General features: G+C 39.2%; 1 protein-coding gene across 19 annotated transcripts in view; it reads left to right on the plus strand.

Annotated features, from left to right (window-relative positions):
• The window catches only part of WNK2 (WNK lysine deficient protein kinase 2), a 116,906-nt gene that overhangs the window by 54,120 nt on the left and 43,761 nt on the right, over positions 1–19,025 (plus strand). For 15 of the 19 annotated variants that reach the window (XM_040568172.1, XM_040568173.1, XM_040568175.1 and 12 more), the window contains 7 exons: positions 1,678–1,766; positions 2,548–2,767; positions 5,531–5,819; positions 8,931–9,127; positions 11,800–11,952; positions 15,296–15,484; positions 16,476–17,015. In XM_040568172.1, coding sequence (XP_040424106.1) covers positions 1,678–1,766; positions 2,548–2,767; positions 5,531–5,819; positions 8,931–9,127; positions 11,800–11,952; positions 15,296–15,484; positions 16,476–17,015 — 1,677 coding nt within the window. The remainder of the gene's footprint in view (positions 1–1,677; positions 1,767–2,547; positions 2,768–5,530; positions 5,820–8,930; positions 9,128–11,799; positions 11,953–15,295; positions 15,485–16,475; positions 17,016–19,025) is intronic. The other 4 variants (XM_040568177.1, XM_040568170.1, XM_040568176.1 and 1 more) reach the window with 2 other exon arrangements.

The raw sequence follows: 19,025 nt of genomic DNA on the forward strand, positions 1-19,025 counted from the left end.
GAGTTAAATGGCTAAATCCCGTTCAATTATGTGCTTAATCAGATTCTGTGGTGGTGTTGTTGTTGTTTTGTTACTATTATAAGATAAAGGAAATCATGTTTCCTTTTTTTGTTCTGCTTATTGATTTTATTGTAAGTATTAGTTTCCTTAAATAACAGAGTCTAACTGCAAAACCTATTTAAAAATACATGTCTCTGAATTTTTGCCCATACACACCTTGTTTTAGTAGGTATATGTATTTTTTCAAGGATGACTTTTTGTTTCTAAATTAAGCTGAACCTCACAAAAGGGAAAACTTCCTGTGTTAACACTGTCATCTATAGCTGAATAAGTACATGAAAAGCATTCAAAGGAAACCTTGTGCTGAACTGAGTGGAAGCAAGTCAACAGCATTACCAATGGTGGATGTCTGTTAGTTCCTCCTGCCTCAGCTGACAAGGAGCATGGTGGGGTGGCCTCATCGGGAATGGCTGCTTTTGCCAAATCCAGAGTGAAACTCCCTTCTTTGCTCTCTGCAACCTCACAAAAGGAAAACTTGTCAGTCTTGGCAGCTAGACATGTCTGCTAACTTCCCAGATCTTCCTGGTAATTATTGTTATAGTACATTTTGATTACATGTACAGAGATATGAGATATAAACTGTTATTTAGTTTGAGTACTTGCATACTACTTCTTCTACAGTCTCTCTTTATGTTGGTAAGGTGTATGTGTTTGTTTGTTTAATTAAGGGTCTCTATACCTTGAGGAGGATCATGTTAAGATATTCACCCTGAAATACTAGAGAGTAGGGAGAGGTGAACTTTGACTACCCTAGAAGTGTGTGTGTTTATTCTAATCCACTCCATCTTCTTAAAACAACCCTTCGTAACCTGAAAGAAATTCAAATTGTTCCTGTTGCATCTGTGTAGAGCTAGAACATGGGGAATGAGATTCTGTTTCTGTAAGTTTTATTCTGCGGTCAACAGTTGGCTTTTGTCCTTGGAAGACCATGTTCATGGGTTAGATGTTCCACATCTAGAAGTGACCAGCATTTCCAGGGGGAAAAAAGTTAACTTCATGTCAGTTTATAGGTTACGCCTGCCCTTTCACTCATTCCCAATAAGATTCTAGCAATGTGCTTGGGAAATGCAAGAGCAACACAGAGCTGTTGGGCACATTCTTTCTCTGCCCTACTTGGTTTTGGGTTGGTTTGAAGTGGGGAGGGGGAGCTCTTGAGAGTACTGGGGAGCATAGAAAAGCAAAAGATTTGTGGGAAACAGGAATCTGGAATAGTCGGTGGGTAGTCAAAGGTATATTTGACCCATTCCTGCAACTGGCTATCTGGAGAGAAACACAATTATTTTTATTTGTTTTAGTGTTTTGAGAGTTAAGGCTGCTTCTTGAATAAGGACTTCAGAGTCCACAGGATGCTAAAGAAAGGTTTGCAAGTGTTAGTAAAGAAAAAGGAGATTTGCATAGTGTATGACTGAGTTCATGTACAAACTAACGTGCCTAAAGTGCAACAGTACTTAGAAATATGATAGCTCTAAATCTTCAATTTAGTTTTAAATTTAGACGATCAACTTTATTAGTTATTCCAGAGTTGAATTGACTGCACAGTGTAATAAAAACATCCTTACTGAAGAGCTAAAATGTCATTCTTTTTCAGACTAACTTGTTTTTTTCCTACCCTTTTAGGGTATAAAGCCAGCAAGCTTTGAGAAAGTTACTGATCCTGAAATTAAGGAGATAATTGGGGAGTGCATTTGCAAAAATAAGGAAGAAAGGTTTGTTTCAAATAAGCAAGTTTTGTATTAAATAATGTGTATGCAGAAATTTTGAGACTGGATTTCTGTTCTAGCCTTTGGGTCTCCTCTGTGCAGGAAAAATACAGAATGGAAATAAAAATATAAATGATTGCCTACTTTGCTGTCAGGATAATAGAATAAACTTCATTGCTGTGTCTCTCTGACTTTTAAAGAGTAATGTTAAAAAACATAATTGTGGATGAGTGGCATAGCTAGCCACAGGATCTCAGTCAGGACGTTCTGACTGGAGCATCAAGTGTGGTGCAGGTTGGTTCTGACTGTAATGTGGTAGAGGATTGACAACATCCCTTTAGATTAATCTGTATATGAAGATAAATTGTGACCTGTTTCCAGCTTAGGTTTTAAAAACCTAATCTTCTTATATTGGTCTCTATATATGTCTTAACTCTAAGAAATACAGGTCCTAGGAACCTTAGGTGACTATCTAGAGAGAACCTCATTTTAGAACTCGCTAAGGTCAGATACTTGAGGAAAGTTGAACAAGGCTATAATCTCCATTTCTGAGTATGTTTATGGTGTGTGAATATTGCTGAAGCTTTGTGAAATAGGCAATGCCATTTTTTCAGCAATACTCAGTAACACCAGAAATACTACCTCTTTATGCTAGTAACACAAGTTGTTTTGGATAAGCACCAAAAGACTGTAAATGTTTTTGCCTCTAATACAAATTTCTTGTCACAAAGTTCTTTGAAATTGCTTAATACTTGAAGTATCTGAATATTCTTTATATCCATTGCAGATATGAAATTAAAGATTTATTAAGCCATGCCTTTTTTGCTGAAGATACTGGGGTAAGAGTGGAACTTGCAGAAGAAGACCATGGTAGGAAATCCTCTATTGCCTTAAGACTCTGGGTAGAAGATCCTAAGAAACTGAAAGGAAAACCCAAAGATAATGGAGCCATTGAGTTTACTTTTGATCTGGAGAAGGAAACTCCTGATGATGTTGCACAAGAAATGGTAAAATAAACTTCTCCTGACAAAAATATATATGTAATTAGTGCATAAATCTCAAAGGACAGCAGGAGCAAGTCTGGTAAAGTAACTTCCATTTAAACCATTCTAGATATCGTTTAAGCAGTTTGCATTGCTTTTTTAGAGTGAATGCTAGAAGAAAGGGTAAATGGGGAAGAACTAATAACTGGAAAAAATGTTTACTGAATATGGAATCAGATACATGAAATGGCATTTGAAAATAGCAAGTCACTTAGGGACCAAGGAGGTATCTTCTGTTCTTGAATTTTGAAAAGTCTTCTGCTAATTTCTGTTAGCTGTTGCATGTCTTTAAATTTGTTTGGAATCTGATTAATTTCAGACAGCAGCTTGAAATAAATTAGAAGAGTTCAAAAGATCAATCAAAAATATTCTGCACAGAATTTTTCAAAACACTTTGTTTTTTCTATCAGTGTTACTCAGGAGGAATATAGATGAGGAGGAAGTCTGCTCAGTCACTCTATCACTAAACATAAATAGGAAGCTAGATTCAAGCCAAATGCAAAGAGTTAGAAGTACACTTTGGATATTTTTTAACAAAAAGTTTAATTGTATCTTCATGACTTGTGTTTTTTGTTAGAAAAAACTATTTTGTGTTCAAGTTTCAATGCATAATCCTTGAATTCATATTTTAAAGATGTCTTTACTGCAGTTGTTTAAGTTTTCTAAAATTGTGGAAACAGAACCAGTAAGCCCTTAGTCAAGGGTCTGAATGTTCTTGTGCATGCAGATATGTTTCTATTATTATACCCTAAATCTCAAGGGATCCTATTTAATGGTGTTGTCATCACCATTCCTGTTCTGCTTAGGAGGCAGTCATTTTGGTAATGTTACCTTCCTATGCTTGGGCTTATCACTATGTATCCAAAAATCAATGAGAGAAAATCAGGCTTCTCTGTCATCTTGTCACTAGTTTGCAATAGATCCAATATTTTTCCAGTAGTTTATTGTTACAGAACTTAATTTTGAAGTTGTTCTAGTCCAGTGAATTATTGTTATATCTTATATTTATATTTAAATATTTATGGAAACATTTGGAGATTCGAAGTTCTGTAGTGTACCAGGCTTATAGTTCTGATATTTATTTTTAATCAGGAAGTACTTCTCGTATAAAGTATATTTCAAAGATCACTCCCAAACTACTGTGATACAGTACCCTTTCCCAAATTTAAAGCCTGTATTTTACAATTACATTAACAAATACCCGAGTGCATGTAAAATACTTACAAACTTGAGGTTGTTGGGTGGACAGTCATTCCTAAATGTCTTTTTCTAGCCCTAATGACTTGTGAAACACCACAGCCATGTGTTTTCATCAGTTTGTGTTGATTTATATGCTGTGGAAGAGAATAATGCAGGAGATCTTTTGAGTACAGGAAATTATTTATCATTATTGATGGGGTTTTCAGTTGTCAGGCATTCTAAACTGTCCAAATGGCATGGGCAAAAAGAACTTGAAATGTTCTGCTGGGTTTGCAACCTGTTTCACAGCCAGTTGTACGGTAAAATAGCATGTCTTCATTAAATGTTAACTGTTCTCTGAGTAGAGATGTAGGCATAAGAATTGTTTAGAAACTTGCTAATACGCCAGGTTTTTAGTGCCTTCCCATTAGGCTTTGCAAAGAAGAATCTGCTGGCAACCTCGGTTAATACCATACAAGGTTCTCTGGACCTGTGTGGTTCATCTCTATAGTAACTTGCTCCCGTTGTTAGCGTTTGCTGGATCAGCAGTTCAGGAATGTCAGTAAGGTCTGAGGGCATTGGCACTGGAAAATACCCGCATCCATTTGCAGCTGTATTTTAAGCTCCTTTGTAACTACTTGATTTGAAACATCAAAAAATCCAAGCTGTAAAACTGTCTTGTGTTTGGGCAAGAGCAAAGAAGGACAACCTCTAAATTTCCTCCAGGTAGATAAATGCTTCCAAATCTGTAGAATATGCATCTTTCAGAAGATGCAGATCTTAACATACAATCCTCTGGCAGCTCACTGTTGATCTAATGTTTGTGCTCCTATTTGTAGGAGTATGACAAGGAGATTCATGTAAACAAAGAGCAAAAGACAGATTTTCCGCTTTATCTGCTGAGCGAATGAATTCTGAGAAATCTTGCTCCCCTTTTCAGTCAGATGTGAACAGTCTGTATTTGACTCAATGATAAGCAAAAGCTTTTATAAAGTCAGTCAATACTCCCTGACTTCACCTTTTAAGAGAAGTTAATTTGAGGCTAAACTCTGTTAACATTTTTTCTTTCATGACTTGCTGTGAAATCAAGCACAGCACTTGGAGGAACGATGTATGCTAGAAAGGTTAAGGCAATAAATTCTGATTAAGGGTAATAAGATTTACTGCAGTTCAAAGGGCATTTTTCAAAAGTGCTTTTTTTCTTTTGACTATTTTGTTAATCTTTGGAGGAAAAAAAAAAGAAAAAAAAAAACACCCATCTGTGTTAAGCTTGTTCTCATCATTGTATATTAACTGGTCAATTAAACAGATCTATATTCAGGTCTTAGAAATTATATATTGCTGTTTTAAAATGCACTAGGGACAGAAGTTTAATTCATAAAACCATCGAGCTCTTAAATTTCTGTTCTAGTGAGGAGTGAAATTGTAACGTGTTTTTTTCAAAGTGATATTTTCTGTTAGAAAGAGATTCCAGTAATACCTGTGTGTACTTGTATGTGTGCACCTCTATGTGCACATGATCTTGCTAAGTTTGTTCCTCCTCTGTAGATTGACTCTGGATTTTTCCATGAAAACGATCTCAAGATAGTTGCAAAGTCGATACGTGACAGAGTAGCATTAATACTATGGAGAAGAGAGAGAATTTGGCCTAGAATACAGTCAGAGGAACGTCGAGATTCTGAATGCTTGGAGAAGCTGAAGACCCCGCATGCACAACAGGTTCAAGTCACATACCTTTCTCACACCGGTCACCATATCCTGTCCGAGTCGGAGGAGCCCGAGGCAGACCAGCACCCCTTTCAGCAAAACCTGCCCACCAGCGTCACGTCTGTTGCATGTAAGTCTCACGTTAGCTTTGTGTGTGCAGGATGATGAATGTCCTACAGTAAAAATCAAGAGTAACGTGAGCTCAGCAGTGAGACATTAGGTGTGTTTTTGCACATTAGCTCAGACACCACAAGTGCCTTGAACTTTTTTGAAAGGAAAAAAAAGTTTCAAGAAAAAACATTGTATAGAGAGAGCTCCTCCTTCAGTAGAAATAAATGCAAAAAACAAATGTATACTAATATATTTGTAAATAGAACAGCAAGGATACCTACTGCTGACATGAAAAAAAAATTCCTGCAATTTCTTGCATTTTGCAAGTTACTCTTGATAGTTTGTGTGATGTTTTTGTGAAGCTGTGCAAAGATATACAGCAGAAAAAAAAAGCTACCTCTGAACGGTATATGGTATAACTCAAGATTTCCTTTTTTTTTTTTTTTTTGTGAGAAACAGCTATGGTTTGGTCATACTTCTTGGAAACACCAAACCTTGTGGGCTGACAATTATTTTGTGGGTTCTTAAGTCATGATGTAGGTGCTTTCTCTGTTCCTCCAGGCTATTTATTTCATTTTGAGCTCATGAATCTGAAGCAAGGAAGTAGTTGGATCTGCACTGGGGGGCAGTGGGAGCCAGAGTGGGTAGTTGCTTCCATTCCTCCAGGCCCTGATGGCCACAAGCCAGTGATCTGCCAACTCGTTACATTCAGATGGTGGTTGATTCACGAATTATGACTAATAATCACTGGGCTATTTCAAGACAAGTGGATTTCCATCTCCTGTTTTAAATTCAAACACTGATTGTGGTCTATCTCTGAAAAAGAACTACCTTGCCTTGCTTGCAGAGCTTGTTGTTTCTTCATTTTACTTCTGAGCATTGGACTTATCTCCAGCAAACAGCAAGGCATGAGGAAGTAGTGGTTTTAGCTAGCTAAAAAAACTTGACCCCATGTCTGTCCCCTTTTTTAGCAAGTCAAGCTCTGCTATTAAAATTTTAATGTATTTGTAGTTTTAAACATCTTGAAGACAGTGTTGCTGGATAATTTTAGCTTGGAAGGTTTGAAATTTTGTAAGATTTTTTTCTAGCCAGTTTTTCTGATAAAATCTGATGTACTTATTCTGCTACTAAGCTATTATCACGATATTTTTGTTCTACTGTTCTGGAATTTTATGCAAGTGTATTTAAATTAAAGGCACATTATCTTTAGCAAAGAGACAGCTGCTACTTTAATTCAGGTATTGTATAAATTGCTATACAGAGGTCTGCTCTGAATACTAAAATAACCAAGCACGCCTCTACAAGAAAACAAACCTTCAAAAGATAGGAGAAATGCCATATTTGCATAAATCTAAGAATGTTGCAGTTTTTACAAAGCTTTTTTTTTTTTTGAAGCTAAATTGTTGTCATTTCATTTTCTTAGGTCATGTATTTATTTTATGGTAATTTCTTTGAGAAACACTAATTATAATTCTTTGTTTCCAATGGTACAATGACACTGCTCATGCTTCCCATGGTTCTGTTGGTCACGAGTTGGCAGAATTTGATGCAAAATAGGACACCCGTGGTTTATTTCCTGCTCCTCAACTCTTAATCAATATTTGATACTATTTGACAATTTGCTATTGGATGTTTTTCAACATTTTCTTTCATGCTCTGTTTTGTTCCTTTGAGGTCCTGAATAATTGTTTGTAATAAAACGAAAGTGTGTATGGTGCAGAAATCCCTGCCTTCTTATAGTAGGGCCATGCTGACTCTTTTGTAAACGAGCTAAATAGAGAGGTGAGTTTAATTTTGCAAAAAATAGTAGGGAAATGAGTTTATGAATACAGAGAAGAAATTTTATCACTGACGCTATTAAAGCTATTTGTTATTTAAAATCTAAATAAGTAAAAACCTACTCAGAATATGGAAAAATAGAAGATGCAAAGTGTCGGGGGAAAAAAAGGATGTAAACTTTTTGGTAACAGTTCTCTTTCAGTTTGGGTTTTAAATTTCTGTTACAATCCATTTGCCTTTTGGTTACTTATAGCTACAGTCTTGGTTGTCTCTTGCCATTTCTCAAATGAAAAAGCAGTAGGAAAAAAACAAGAGAGACTGGATAGATATGGCTTCAAGAGCCATGAAAAGACATCTTAAAAATAGTAATACTCAGTTGCACAGTTATAAGATTTATTTTTTTTCAATAAAAGATACTACACTTGCCCAGTACCACAGTTATGCAATTCTGCAGATTAGTTGGGCTTAGCATGAGAAACGCTGACAGAGCTCTGAATTGTCCTCTTCAATTGCCACAAAGCTGGACTGAGGTAGCTGTTTTATTTCATTACGTGATTTTGATTTAAATACAGGTAGCTTAAAGCTTTCCACTTACAAATCACAAAATTAGGATGCATTTCATTTGTAATTCCTGTAGGATCTGTTCTTGTACCGCTGCTTAGTCTGTTTATAGCCAGTGCAGCCCTAACCCTGCTGCTTTGTGATGCAGGGCCTCTTTTTGCAGACTTGCTTAAATGATGCTGCTTTACTTTGTGTCACACACATCAATCAAAAAATCCATAATACATTTTTCTGTGATTTCTTTATTGTATGTTTTCCCCTAATCCAACTGAATTATTTTACTATCCATTCATCATCTTGAGGTATTGCTCAAGTTGGTTATTATTTGAACTAATACAAAACATATAGTTTGAAGAATTTTGTGATTTTTTCAATACTACTAATTCACAAAGATATTAAAATTAGTGTGTCCCTAGAAGAACTAACTCCAGGACTCCATGACCTGCTATGAACATGACAATTGGGGTTTCTTATCTTTTCATTGTACAAAATCCATAAACATCTGCAATTCTTAATGTCAACCTTGTGCCCTTTAAAGGAAATATCGATGTGCCTAAAATATTATTGTAGACAGAAATCCATGGGGATTACTCTTGATTTTTGGCTTAGAAGGAGCAGCGTGTGCCTTTTGTAGAAAATAACATTTGTGTTGTATAATTTATTTATATAATGGAAAGGGCTAGGTTAGTTAAGTGTAAATTATATAAACCAATGTTGACCTTGCTCTGAAATCATTATGTGAACACTTGGAGTTGCTGAGCCTATAATACAAAAACTATTCTTCTTTCAGCTGACAGCACATTTGACAGTGGTCAGGGGTCCACTGTTTATTCAGATTCCCAGAGCAGCCAGCAAAGCGTCATCTACTCATCTCTGCCCGATTCAGTACCTCCTGCTATTCAACGGGTGTATAGTCCACCGCTAAGTGAGAGCCAGGCCTTGCCCCATAGCCTTCAGCAGCTGGGGCACTACCAGCAGCCCTCAGGGGTAAGTCTAAAGCTTTTCAAAACTGTTCTGTAGCCTAGATTATATTTAAGGACTCAATTTATACACTGCTGTCAGTAGGAATGAATTCCAGGGCTTGCTTTATATAGTCCTCACTTGTTTCTACCAATGGTGACTTGCTTAGTTTGTGTTTTTACTTGATCTAAACCATGCATTAAGTAGATCATGTAGTTCATTTCGCCATTCTTAAGACATGCTTCACTGGCAGCTGTCATTTTTTTTTTCAGTTAAAGAGCTTCTCATCAATCTGTTTTCACTGAGCTACGGTAACAGCTTTGGAAATACTAGTTTTAAAGTCATGCCTAGATTTGAGAACTGTTTTGTTTGGTTTTGTTTACTGTCAGTATAACCACACGTTGTTTTTTCACTTGTTCAAGAGCTTCTTGGGTATGAGTTTCTCCCCATTGTGACAAGGATCAAACATCCATTCACTGCCGTTGTGGCTCTGGGTTTGGATTTAATATTGCACAGAGACAGCAAAGTACTTCCATTATTGAGGCTCCAAAATCAAGGACTGGAAGCCCAGTCAGACATTCACACTTGTTCCCACTTTCATACTGTTATGACCTTGACCAAAAGCAGCTAACGGAACTACTGGTGCAAGAACAAACACATGTGAGTGAACATAAATCTTGAGGTGATTCCAGCAAGAGGCGCGCCGTAAGTGTGGTATGTCCTTCAGAAACTGCAGCAACACCATGTTCCTGTCGCAGCCTGCACCTGTTGCACGTGACAGGCAATGCTCCGTGTGCTTCTCGTCGCCACAGTGATTCGGTTGTGGGTTTGACTCCAGATGAGATGTCCCTTCCCCAAGAATTCAGAGAGGGGAACACAGCCCTGCAGACTAGAGAAGGGGAAGCAGGCACATCACCCCCAATGGCATTGGGGTTCTCGGTAAACCCTGCTGAGGTAGGGTTCCTTAAGCAGTCTTGTCAGGCATGCCTAGCTTACTTATTTCAGCCTGGCAAAGACCAAAACATGTCAAAAGTTCTGATGCCTGCTGAACGTGCTCACTCCCTGTGCAGCCAACTTCCAGACAACTCAGTGTCACAACCTCTTCCACAAATAAGCAGGCCATGTGGCAGGAGTTTAGACCTGCCTTTGTTACATGAATCTTTACAGTACATAATTAGCCAGAAGACCAGTTCTCCCATGAGATCTGCAAGAGTTGCAGAAAGCACTCTGCCTTGTGAATCCTCTGATTGTGGAGAAGTCAACATGCCTGGACTGTTCCAGCCCTGTTGTGAAGTTTGCTCTGGCAAAACACCACTGGCAGAGAACAATTGGGTGATTGCAGCTACCCGGAGCAGTGGAAGCAGCCTGCCTAGTAAAAATGACAGTAATGATGTGGTAGGTTAACTTTTTGTTTCGTGCTATTTGATTTAACAGAAGAAAAATGAAATCCAGGACCAATGGTTTTCCTGCTTGATCCAGATTTACCAGTATTTTGGAAGTGCTTCACTTTCCCTGATTTTACCTTATATTTTCCAAAATGCCTGCAAGAAATTGTGAACTGTATTTTGTGAATGCACTGAAACATGACTCCATTTACCTGAAGGAAAAACCTGTAGCCAGCTCCCTCCACTGTGGAAACCGCCATTCCTCTGTGCATACTTCTGCAGGGATGCATTCTTCCTCATTTCTTGTTTGCATGAAGCACTAACTTAATGTAGCGCTCAAAAGGCACATCTTAAAATATTTTTTATTAAATTGAGCTGTGCAGAATGCTGTTTTAGAGCAGACTCATTGTTTCCATTGATATATCTCTGATTTGAACCTAAATGCATTACTTTTTCTTGATTAAGGTTTTGAAAGGATAATAACTTTATTCATGAGCAAAATAGCTCTTTGGTTTTTGGTGAGTTTTCCATATTTTTTTTTTTTTGCTTTCTGCAGTATCATAGATAAAATGTTCCAGAGTTTGTCTTCTGTGTTTCTTGGGAATTTCAAGTCTGACTCAAAATCTTCTGTTTTCCAAGAAAGAATAAGTATCAGTGTATTTTTCTGGGAGGTTATTTAACAAGATAACATATCAGCACATAGCTGGAGCTGTAGTTGTTTTTTTGTTTTAGGCTTTTAAATATCAGTCTGACATACTGTTTATTTTCAACATATTTACCTACTTGGAGTTCTAGTTTTAGAGAACTACTGTTGTTACAAGCCTTATCTGCATTTCTTTTTTGTTGTTGTTGTTTTTACTTCCACTGGTTGTTTTATTTTTTTCACTTCTCTATTCATTTTCTTGGCCTTAATTTCAAGTAAATTACCTCTTTATTTTGAAGATCAAGATTCTTTATGAAATTACAAAAGTCTTTGTGAAGATATTGTTGTACCTACTTAGTGGCTTGTTGTTGTTATGTTCTCCATCACCGTGTATGTGCTGTCAGTGGTTTTACTAGCTTGCATGCTTGCTTCCAGAAAGAAATGCAATGCAGTGTGGTTGTTTCATTGGCCTTTGGAATGACAGCTTTTTTCCATGTTTTTAGATTAGCAAATTTTCTGTTCCTTGCATAACACCTTCGCATTATGTCTTTTTCCTCTGTTTTGAACCAAGTATTGAGTAGACTATTGCAGGAGTGTGTATCCCTAACAGTTGCAGACTTTTAGCATGAGGGCTATTCTTTTACCTAACGCTGTGCTCTCCTTGCTTGCAGCCTGCCCTGCCTGTGGTTCAGGCTCCACCTGCGGTCGTGCCCCAGCGACCCCAGCACTACCAGGAGCCAGCGATGACGTTCCCTGTGGTGCAGCCGACCACCGTCGCTTCCTTGCAGCTGGGGCAGTCGCAGCCGGTGCTTGCCAGCCAGCAGGTGAGAGGCTGACTGCTGCCCCACAGCACCTTTTTCACCCCAGTCCTTAGCCACGCTCTGCTCAAGCTGACACCTATGATAAGTTTGAGTTACTTGAAACTATGAAACCATCACTTTAGAGCCTCAGGTAGGATCAGGGATGGGCTTTGGGTTTAAGGGACAGAAGAGTAATGGGTTTGAGCACAATCAGTGTATGATACCTTGAAATAGGATTTGTATTAATTTCACTTTATCATTTGGCACCTCCAGCTCAAAGTATTTTTAAAAGGTCATAAAGCAAGCCTGGTGCTGGTGTCAGTTGTCTTCAAACACTCAGTGATGCTGCCTTTGGATTTGTGCATGCATGTTAAATGTAGCTCATTATAAACATCCAGCAGATCCCTGTATCTTCAAAAAGAGGAATCTGTCTCCAAATAGTAATTCTGCGCATTTTGGATTATCAAATTCCCCAACAAGTTCTGTTGCTATAGTGTTTACAGAACACCTCTTTCAAGCTGGGACAGCTGCAAAGGCTACAATTGCTTTCTCGTACACAGGTGGTATCAGCTTGAAAGAAGTGTAGCCACAGACCTGTATAACGTGTTAATTTGTGGCTCATTTTTGTGATCCTACCAAAACATTGGCTTCCTTGGGTAGAAACTGTAGACAAGGCTGAGAAATGCCTGCTACTTCGTGTCTGACACACAACATATCTCTTCATACCTTTCCAGCGGTGTTACATGTTATTCTTTTTTTAATATGCCCTACTCTTCTGAAAGCATCAGTATAGGAACAATGTAATTTGGTCTCTTTGAAAAACACACACTTATGTGAAATTTTATGATGTATTAGATTTTTTTTTCTTTTTATTCTAACGGCCAGGGATGATATGGTTCTTTCAGCCAAAAGTTTTTGTTCTTTCTCAAGCAAATTTAGGACCTCTCCCATTGCGGAGATCTCTGTAGTGGCCTCTGGAGCTTTACAGTGACAGTGTAACACTTGTTGGTTTTGGCGTTTACGTAGGAATTCCTAAATGTTTGTGTCACTCTTAGTTGGTTGCCTTTAGGAAGACCTACTTTGAAGACAGTGATAAGTGATAGGAATGGTAACTGGTTTTGCAGTTAGCACAGAACATATTCCTTAAGGCCAAATCCAGTAGAGCACTAGATAATGTGTCCTCGTGCATGACGCCATGAGCAGTAGAAAACTGCGATCTTTTGGTAAACAGATGGTAGGGCATGTCAGCAAAAGAATGGGAAATCAGGGTGATAAAACTTGTCTGTTTAAAAGAATGAAATATATTGATCTTTTATGAATATACACTGACTCAGACATATGGGATCAATATTGCATCTCAACTTTTTTTCTTTTCAATTTGTGTGTCTTTTCACTTATAACGTTAAGGCTATAATGAGGCAAAATTAGTGCAGTTCATTTGGATTTTTTTCACTCCCTGTGCTTGATCCACTTCACAAGCATTTTGTGAAATATAAGTTGAATTGAAAATGGAGGCCTTAGTTAGCTACCTTAGCTCCATTCAGGCAGTTTATCTGCTTTTAACAGTGTCCTCTCGCGCGGAAGGTAGGTTGAACAGCCGGTGTCAGCGTGCCCAATTCCTAGTTATCTATTGGCCGCCTGTCTGAGCTGCAGATTAACCCAGCACAGATACCGAGATACCTGAGCTGGCTTTGTGTGCTGGCCAGGTTTATCAGCCCAAGCGCAGCACCATGCGCAGGCGCTGTTCTGCTCCTGGAAGGAGGGTCCCTGCTGCAGAGCTGAGCAGCCCGGGGAGCAGAGCCCATGCTGTGGGAGCTCCTTGTGCTCCCCACCAAGGCTCAGTGCCTGAGCTGGGCTCTATCGCAGCTGTCTCCTCCTTGCTCATCGCCAGTGTCAGGCCGGCTCTGGCCATGCCGTGTGCTTGCACCTGCACCGCCGCTCCCTGGAGTTTGGGATTTCACCTGGCTAAATGCCCCTGCTGTCCCAAACCTGGAATGGCAGGAACTGCAACGCAGAGACAGTTCTTTGGTTTTTCTTTAATGTGGCAAGATGAATGCTCAGCTGAGACTAGTAAATGCTGCGGGAGATGAACTGATGTTGTGCAGTTATTCAACACCTGTACAGTGCCTTCTAGCGTGTCTTACACTGCTTGTGGCATTCAATGCATTCAGCCCCAAACAGTAGGCACCAGTAGCCAAATGTTCCTTGGTTCACTTAGCCTTGTATTGGAAACTTAACCAACTGTGGTGGAATTTTAGCAGTTTAAGGGGGGGGTGGCAGCTGGCTTCCTTGATGCACATCATACAGTTTTATTGCATTAATATGCCTAAAAATTCTGGTTGAATAATCTCACCACTGAAAAAGCGTATAGCAAAATTTTATAATACTGGTTTATGGTGGAAGTGGCAAAGATGAAAGATTGTGCTGCTTGGCTATTCGTTTGAAAGTCACCTTTTGAATATCAGGCATGGTATGAGATTTTATGTGCTGCAGAGCCTGGGCTAATCAGTTAATCCTGTGGTCCCAAGTAGGTCAGGGCAGAGCCAGCTTGGTGCCTCAGTGCCATGCTTCTGAAACAGAAGTTTTTTTTTTAAACTACTTTCAGCATTAATTAATTGTGCTGAAGAGGGAGATATCAGTACCATGGAAAATATGAAACATACTGGTTGTTTTCAGCTTTAATGCAGCTTTTTATTTCTGTTCTACTGTATAGAATTTGGCTGGCCAGTGGAACACTGGTCCCATGAAATGGTAAAGCTGCCGCTTTGGTTGGCCCACTGTTACTCCCGCACTTCACAAATAACTGGGATCCAGCTAGAACTTTTGCTATCACAGAATCATCTAGGTTGGAAAAGACCTCAAGATCACAGAGTCCAACCTCTGAGCTAACACTAACAAGTCCTCCACTATAATTATTGTGTTTTATTCACATCTCAGATAATATGTTGTATATTTCAATGCCTGCTGCATTACACAGTTGGCTTTTAAATGCCAAGATTAGGTGGGTATAATCTGCGTAGTGGGAATCTTTGAAGTCAGTAGGTGGGGATTTTACTGGGCCAACTAGAACGATCTCTGGGATTTAACGACTGAGTGATTACAAATAACCTTTCCAAGACAGTTAGAACTTGTCTTTTCAGGTAATGTATCTTGCATTTAAACATGTTGTAAACATTGGCTCTTGTATAGCTTTTAAATTAGGAGCACCCTTTTCTTCTAGAGAGCAGTTTTACTCTGAGTGGCTGTTCTGTTCTGACTGTGCAGCATTAACTAGAAAGAGAAAGCTGTGGCTGTGTCCAATGAACTGATTCTTTCATAATATACGTGCTATAACCCATTTTTGTTCTCTTTTTTTCTTTCCTGGCAGCAACCCATATCACAGCAAACTCCTCTGCAGCAGGTGCTTGCCAGTCAGCCAGTCTGTCCAATCCAGCCTGCAACCCATCTATTGCCCCAGTATCAACCCCAGACCTCTCAGGTGGCAGCTAGCAGTACACCACTAAAACCACTTCAGATTTCAACTGTGCCACAACTTCCACCCGTTGCCCCTTCCCAGGTAATACCTTTGAAAACTGTGTATGAATACATCCATTTGAGTGAAGCTTTCCAGCTATTAATTAATATGATTTGCAGTTTTTGTATGGCTATTTTGAATGCATGCCCATTTAGTCCATAAGAATACACCTTTTCCTTACTATTTGTTTTTGTTTGGAGAATCAAAAATATACTTTGTGAAAAATCCTGTGTCATGCCTCGATAATCCCATTAGTTTATTATTATTTTTTTTTGCACCTTCCCCTGTGGTGTACTCTTTTCCCATCCCAGGCATTAGAGCATGAGAAGTTGCCCGTTTTTTGTTTGAGCTCTTGACTTCACCACTTTCCCTAAACCTCTCCCAGCTCTCAGACCTGCTTCGGTGTTCAGTAGCAGGGATGGACCCTTTCTGTGGCCTGGAACGGTTCGTTGGAGCTATTGTGCTTGCTAGTGACAGCCTTTGTGATGTGAAGCAGCTTACCCAAAAGGGAAGAAGCAAACTGCTTCGATGATAACAGTGCAGTTATCATGGTCTGCTATGTCACTGGGAGGTTTTGATTTTTAAAAACCATTTTACAGAATTTCCTGTGCTGCCTGGGATGCAACCAACCTTTTTAAAGACAAGAGTTTTATATTGTCATGTGGAATTTTGCATGAAAGAGTGTAGCGTTTTGTCTGCTCTGATTCCTTTTAATTTCTGTTAAAACAAAAGCAACTTTTTAAGTTAGGATGTTGCTTGAAGGCTTCGAACTGGCTTGAGAGATAGTTTTAAGCTCCCAAGGTATAAAAATGTCCCCCCCCAAACTGAAATTCTTGCTCTTTTTCTAATGATTAAAGAACAATTAAGCTTTATTACTGTTTATAAACATCAGGAAATAAATGGAAGTGATTAACAAACAGACATAATTATCATCATGGCACAGGTGATCTTTACATACTTGTATGGCAAATGAAACTACTTTGTACCATCAATGAAAGCACTTGCAATTTATGTGATATTATATTTTTTTCAGATTCCTCAGTTTCCTGTCATTCCTGCAATTACTCCTCTGGCAGGACTTGACAACCTTCCTCCAAACCTCTCTGATATACCTGCTGCAAACGTGCCCCCCATACCTGCTCCTTCTCAATATTTTGCTCCAGCTGTGATTTTACCGAGCCTCCCCATGAACCCCACTCTGCCTATGGCACCAAACTCCCCAGCCCTCCCCATGCAGGCAGTGAATCTTCCTCATACAACTGTGGCTTCTCTGGTCTTGCCCTGCCAAACAATAGTGCCAAATATGTCAGCTGCTACAATACCATTGCTTGCTGTGGCTCCGCCGGGAGTGTCAGCGTTGCCGCCACATCACGCAGTGTCCCAGCTCTCCCAGCAGCAGATGTACCAGACCACCTTCCAGCAGATAATTCAGAGCGAAGTGCCCTCTCCCCATCACACGCAGAGCACGCAAGCAGTTTCCCAGCCACAGCAACCTCCACCTCCTCAGTCACTTCAGCCAAGCATAATTCATCCTTCAGAACAGACGTTGCCCGCGGCTGGGGCTGGTAACCAGGTAATCCGTTCGCCGTTGGGCTGTGTCGCTGCTAGACCCTAGGGTGGTTATTGAACGCAGGCATTCCTGGGGCTCATTCCATTGTAAACGTGCAATTGGGAGATTTGTTTCTTGCCCTTAAGATGTTTTGTTAACTCCTTGTCCTTGATTCTGACTGCAGTTCAGCTAGAGCTGGACTCAGGTGGAGCACTGAGGTCTTAAACCAGAGACAGGTGAATATTGTGGATATAAGGAGTGATCTAATGGGCTTTGAAAAGCAGGCAGAGATGTGCACTTTCTGAATTCCCTCTTCTTTCTCCCATCTGAGCTAGAAAGGAGTGGCAAGGAAGCATGAGCTGTCATTCTCCTGAGAACAGGAGAGGTGACTAAGCCATGACAGCAGCTACCCAGCACTGCTGATGCTGAGGTTTTGCTGCCAGTACACTCGGCGCATAGACTTCATATACAGATGGCAAAATATGGATGAGCTGGCAGAAGCAAGTGAAATGATAGAAATGTTTTGATGTATACCTACTTTAGAACAACGTGCTTTGTAAAGCCAAGGGAAATGACCATCTGATGATAACTTCAGAAATCTGCATGGCAGCGGTCTATCAGACAAGAACGAACACTAGCTGCAGACCCTTTTTCCCCCTTAAAAGAAATGAAGCGTAAAATGAAGCTTCCAACATTAGCACTGTTTACAAGAGAACTGATTCAGGACCCGTTGACAGAGTCTGTAAACACTTGTATTGCCACATCTGTGATATGACAACATGAAATGCAGTCTGACCCAAGCAGGAGAGAGCACTAAATCTGTTAATAATAGCGTTCTTGAAAATCTCTGTTCTACTACATCACTTTGCTGTAACATACCGATTAAAATTCATAACATGTCATTTCAACCTGCCATATCATGGCATCTTCAAAGTAGTACATCATTTTAAAATTTGTCTTCAGCCATATATTTGGTACAGAAATATTGTTTGTGGAAGTGTAGGCAATGCAGACCCTGAGACTGTTACCACTGAGCTAATTAGCCATAGCTTTTCCAATGGCTTTAGAAAGAATTGAACCAGGCGTGGCAAACACCAAACCCAAAGAACTGATATTTGCAAACAGTGCTGACAGTCATTATTTACCAAATACACACAGAAGACTTCCATTATATTTTTTAGGATTAATGAAATAGCTAATACAAACAAAATGGACAAGCACATAGGATTATTCAAAAATAGATTGTTCATCTTTTAAAGTGTTCCTAATGGGAAGGTATTTCTGTAAATAAAGGCATTCCAATGCAGGGCTATTTCTGCAGTTGATGTCCAGCACCTTTATGTCCAGTCTTGCCCAGGTATATTATAAATTGAAACATTTTGTGAATTACTTTAGTTACATAAGATGAAAAAAGCATTTCACTATTCTTCTGTGCTGTACACCACAGTTACTACTCTAACAACCTCCACTTAGGTAGTCTTGTAACCATTGTGTTGCAAGGCACACTGCATCTTTATATTTATCCACTTAAAACCTGGAATAGTAATGTTGGTTCATATCCAGAATCTGCACAGAGCATGCAGTAATGAAATTGTGTGCCTTAGTTCTCATCTGAGTCTTGATTTTTATTTTTTTAATTGTCCAAATATTTTAAATCTCTAGGTGATGACAGGTACTTCAAAAACAATTAAAAACTATGCAGTTGTACCTAGTACTAAAAAGCCGCCTTTTTGTATTTTCTTTTCTCCCCTTTTCCTTCTTCCTACAAGCTCAGTCCCCTTGGAAAAATACACAGTGTACCTAAAAGGAGAATATTCTGTTCTTAAGTGTACAACTCAAAGAACTGTTATGCAGAATAACAACCTAGTCTCTAAGGTAGTTGGCATCTAATCCTATCGGTCCAGTTCCCACAAAGCGCTTACGCACACGAGTTATTTTAATGCATTGAAGAAATCCACTGAGATAAATGAAACTTCCTCTGTGTGTTACACAAGGAAGTGCTTGCGGGATTGAGGCCTTAGTGTTTAGTATGCC

The sequence above is a fragment of the Cygnus olor genome, chromosome 10, assembly GCF_009769625.2.
Source record: "Cygnus olor isolate bCygOlo1 chromosome 10, bCygOlo1.pri.v2, whole genome shotgun sequence".
Classification (NCBI taxonomy): domain Eukaryota; kingdom Metazoa; phylum Chordata; class Aves; order Anseriformes; family Anatidae; genus Cygnus; species Cygnus olor.